The 4,872-nt window shown below is 43.2% G+C and overlaps 2 protein-coding genes across 2 annotated transcripts in view; both read right to left on the reverse strand.

Annotated features, from left to right (window-relative positions):
* Window positions 1-518, reverse strand: part of cdh16 (cadherin 16, KSP-cadherin) — a 49,919-nt gene extending 49,401 nt beyond the window's left edge. The window contains exon 1 of the mRNA XM_062549390.1: window positions 486-518. The gene's annotated coding sequence lies outside the window, so the exon portion shown is untranslated. The remainder of the gene's footprint in view (window positions 1-485) is intronic.
* Window positions 519-818: 300 nt separating this feature from the next.
* On the reverse strand, window positions 819-4,094 carry rrad (Ras-related associated with diabetes). Its single transcript, XM_062549184.1, has 5 exons — window positions 4,003-4,094; window positions 3,387-3,767; window positions 2,925-2,998; window positions 2,599-2,803; window positions 819-2,024 (listed from the first exon to the last, which is right to left on the reverse strand). Exons 2-5 carry the CDS (start codon window positions 3,751-3,753, stop codon window positions 1,747-1,749), a joined length of 924 nt encoding a protein of 307 aa, XP_062405168.1. The 5' UTR covers window positions 3,754-3,767; window positions 4,003-4,094; the 3' UTR covers window positions 819-1,746.
* Between the last annotated feature and the right edge of the window lie 778 nt (window positions 4,095-4,872).

Here is a 4,872-nt window from a genome sequence, read left to right on the forward strand (position 1 = left end):
GGACACTGGATTCCCTAGACTAAAGAGAATCCAGAGTGGAGATTTGCCAATGAAAGGACAATTTAATCAAGAGTTGTAATCCACGTCTGGGAAGTATGCCCAGCTCAGTCATAACCTATAATACTTTTTTAATCATTCTTAAAAAATCCTCAGATATAAAATTAGAATCAGGGTTTGGAGCTCAGTGTTTGTCACAAACCAGTGGGTAGCAACCAGGGCAAAGCCATGAAATGAAACATCTCGTTTACATAGAACATCACTTCTATGTAAGCTAAGTAGCAGCATCAACACAATTAATCTTTTCTCTTCTTACATGTGACATGAATTTTCAGTAACACAATTCAGTCAAGTCATCTAACTACAGACCAAATCAAAAGAGAGCAAAGCAAATTCACCTAATATGAATGAGAATATATGACAACTTTTTCTAAATTTGATTTTCAAATGTCATTTCAGTGATCATTTTAAAGTATATACTTTCTTACCTTTTAACACCTTACACCAGTGCTCCTTCAGACAGAATGGTTTTGACTGTGTGAAAAAACGGCACCGAGCTTTTGTTCCCCTCAGAGCTTAATGTTTAACTCAATAAATCTAACACAAAAAAAACACTAACTACCTTGTTTCCTTTAATAAAGTGGCTGGTGAGTAAGTGTCCATTCAGCCTCTGGGTAATTAAAGGAATCCATATGCATGAGAGACTACATTAGCCCGCAGGCACTTAGCCCTTTGCCCATGCCCAAACAATTTAGGCATCCCTGTCTCTGAAGCAGGAAGACAATAATCAGTTTTGTACTTTTTATTTTTTTATTCACTGTTTTATTACAAAATCTTGATGTAAACATATAACAAAATTCAGTTGAATAATATCTAACAGAAGTGCAAATAATCAATCTCTTTGAAAACTGTTTGAAACAGTTAATTCACAACACAAATATAATTTATTGCTTGTCTATTTTGTTTTCTTTTTTCACTCATTCACGCCAGGGGTTTGATTGTGAATTAAAGAAAATGTCATCAAAAAAAGAGAAATATGTCAATTCTCCTCAACCCCTGAAAGAGCTATACCCCCCACCCCCATGCAGTTCCTGGATCTCTGTGGAGTACGAGCCTGCATACCCACTTTCAAGTAAAGTACGATTCCAGATGACAGATCACATTATGTGAGAAATCATTAGCTGTGCTTTCAGAAGCTACTGTTGCCTCCTCGACCAGTGATGAGGTCACGAAGGGAGCCCCGCCTCCCTATTGGAGAATTCCGACCTATGTACAAAGGGCTGACAGCATGGTAAAACATGCCCTCTCTTTTTCCATTCCATCGCCAAGGCAACCCTAAAATGTCCTTGTTGTGGATCTACATCCTATATACAAATATGGTAAAATTCAACTGCTATACATTTAAGGCAGAACAGAGTAATTAGAAAAAAAAAGAATACTGAAAATTAAAGTTCAAAAAGCTCCATGCAGGTTCAACATCTACATTGCGTATTGGTTTTTTTTTTATAATTATAGATATATAACTCTCATCTTTATATTATACAATATAAAATATGCAAATATGTCTCTGTACAGCTGAGTCAGTCCATTTCAGGGTGGTATGTAGTGTCAAAAACCCACAGCGTCCGGTCTAATGGCAGATAGCACAAGAAAAAAAAGAGAGGGAGAGAAGAGAAAAAAGAGAAGGAGAGAAAAATAAAATAAAATAAAAAAATAAAAAAAATAGCAGGAGAGTTAGGCCTGGATTCTTCAAAGGACTGTCAGGTCGTGGCAAGACTTGGACTTCTGCCGGAAAGCCATCTTCTTGTTCTTGCGCGCCACTATCCGCCCCAGGAAGCGCTTGGCCTTCTTGCTGATGCTCTCGCGGCGCTTGCAGCTGGCCATGCGCCGCGCGTTCTCCTCCTTGCTGTCCTTCCGCAGACGAATCTGCCTCACGATGCCCTCGAACAGCTCGCGCACGTTGTGGTGGAGCGACGCCGACGTCTCGATGAACTTGCAGTCAAAGACCACCGCACAGGCACTCCCCTCTGAGAGAGAGAGAGAGAGAGAGAGAGAGAGAGAGAGAAGGACAAAAAGGTGAGTATCCAACCATGTACAGTCTTCCAGAGTAAAACACACCGTAGCTGTCATTGCTATATGTGTTCTTTGTGGATCTGCAAAAGCTGGGAAACAAGCCCAGAGGTTTGGCAGGCTTATTAGCCTGTCACGTCTCTACACCCACACTGACTCAGGATCTGCGACATGCACTTGAACAGGTGCCATCCTGGGGCTGCAGTCTCAGGTGTGCTGCCTCAGAGTGTGTGTAAGCCAAGAGATTCTGCCTGTCTGTCTGATGCTGTGAGTTATAGCAGAGGCCTTGAGGTGTGTGTGTGTGTGTGTGTCTCTGTGTCTGAGTCTGTCTGTGTGTGTGTGTGTGTGTATGTGTGTGTGTGAGTGAGTGAGAGAGAGATGGAGAGAGAGAGAGATTTCAACTGTGTGTGTATGTGTGTGTGTGGGTGAGTGAGAGAGAGATGGAGAGAGAGAGAGATTTCAACTGTGTGTGTGTGTGTGTGTGTGTGTGTGTGTTATCTTGAGTGGGGCTGTCCAAACATGAGGACTTACCATCCACAGACACTTCTCTGGACCGCACCAGGTCGCTCTTATTCCCCACGAGGATGATGGGAATGTTTTCGGACTGGCGAGCACGGCGTAGCTGGATTCGCAGCTCGGACGCTTTCTCAAAACTGGCCTTGTCAGTGACAGAATAGACAATAATATAGGCATCTCCCATTCGCATACACTGGTCTTGCAGCCACTGGCTATTATCCTGCAGAGAGAACAACAGTCCCATGGTTACTTTTTGACAGTGGTTCATACGTAATCAGTAAATGTCAGAAAAAAATCACAGACAGAAATCATTTCAAATGATAGAGGAAGGCTCTGCTTACCTGTTCCCAGATGTCGTACAGAAGGATGGAGGCCTCTTCATCATCAACAACAACGGATCTGTCGTATGTGTTCCCTGAAAGAAAATGAGCCAGACCACATTAACACCAATGCCGTTTGATATGCTATTAGCCTACACCTGTGGCCAAGGCAAGAGGTAGACTTGTTCCACCTCATTAAGCAAGCTCACTACTAGTGAAACTAATGTTCTGTTTCAAGCTACCTGTGTTCTCAGCATATGCTTGAATGAACACATCTCCCTCTTTAAAAGCACAGCCTTTTCTTAATGACTTAAGCAGGGGAGAGGAGGACATTCAGGCAGGAAAGTTCAATCATTGAACAATTCTAAAATCCAATGCATTCTATTGTCAGATTCTTCGTTTATTTAATTCGTTGTGATTCAATTCTGAAAATTGCTTCACATCCCAGCACTATGTTAGTAATCATTTCAGTCAGCGTCTCACCTGCCTCCTCGCAGTCGTGACCATCCTCCACTCCTCCAAAGATCCGCGCCAGACTGGACTTCCCCACTCCGTGCTCCCCGAGCAGAACCACCTTGTACACCTGGCCTTCAGAATCACTGCCGGAGGAGATAACGGAGTCGGAGGAATCCGAGACACAGCTGTCACGGTACTGCTCCCCGGGGCCGTAGGACGTGCAGCGCATGAGGTTGGAGAGCTGTCCGGTAGGTACCGGAGGCATGGTGGCGCGCAACTCGCGGTCGTCCACGGGCATGCTTCTTCTGTGGAGGTTTTGCAGGTGCATGGGGAATGGCATGCTGCCTCTTCTTTTATCCATGTTCCGGAACTTGTCTCCTTTGTTCAAAGTCATGATTAAAATTGTGTCTGCGAAAGAGATTGAACATTAGCATCAACACTTTCTTTAAAAAAAAAAGAAAAAAAAAAGAAGAAGCTGAATATGATAAGCCTTCGTTATCCAACACTGGAGACAGACAACGCTTCGCTTTTTCAACTGTCATTAAAATACATTTTATGTCTGACTGTTATAATGCTAGGCTATGAAGTAAAAAGAGATAGAAGTGACAAATATACGACATATAAAACTATATCATAGACCTACATTTGCTTATGTCCAAAGTCTTCTGTAGTGTGATTAAACCCGTTAGTCCAACAATCCTTTGTCGTTTAGATCCTGTGGTTAGGCTCAACGGAGCGAGTTTCGGTTTGATCTGACTGAGAGAGAGCGGAGCCCCATATTTATTGCTCTTGTGAATCACTGACGTCAGTGCGAGGCAGGATTTGCCTCAGAGAATCACGTCTATCTTTGTAGTAGTAACATCATTCCGCCACGGAAGGGGAGGGGGAGGGCCTAAACCGAGCGTGGGCAGACGGCGGAGGGGGTCTTCCATCCTCCGACACACACACACACACACACACACACACACACACACACACACACACACACACACACACACACACACACACACACACACACACACACACACACACACACACACACACACACACACACACACACACACACACACACACACACACACACACACTCACTCACTCACCACAATGCGATGCTGATGTAACGGGGACCTACGTTCCTTTGTCACTGTGCTTTGTGAATGTGAATGAAATAAACGTGTCCAACTAACACACATTTATTGTAGTGCCTTAATCACTATTTGTTTCTATGCCTAACTATGAGACTTTAATGTCTATACTACTGAACTATTCGGAAGAAATGCATTATATGCACACACTATTTCAGATAATTGAAGCACATATTATACCGCACAAATTCAGACAGTGTTACGTGCCATACTACTGAATATTCATCACATCTCTCTCGTCTGGCAGAACATTCAGTGACCTATCAATAAGAGTCTGCTGTGATCTCACCTTGATAAGGTACATGAGATCGATTCTAATAATCTTAAAGCGCTGTCGCCATCTAAAGGCCATGGAGCGATACACACAG

This window comes from Sardina pilchardus, chromosome 11 (genome assembly GCF_963854185.1).
Source record: "Sardina pilchardus chromosome 11, fSarPil1.1, whole genome shotgun sequence".
Lineage (NCBI taxonomy): Eukaryota > Metazoa > Chordata > Actinopteri > Clupeiformes > Clupeidae > Sardina > Sardina pilchardus.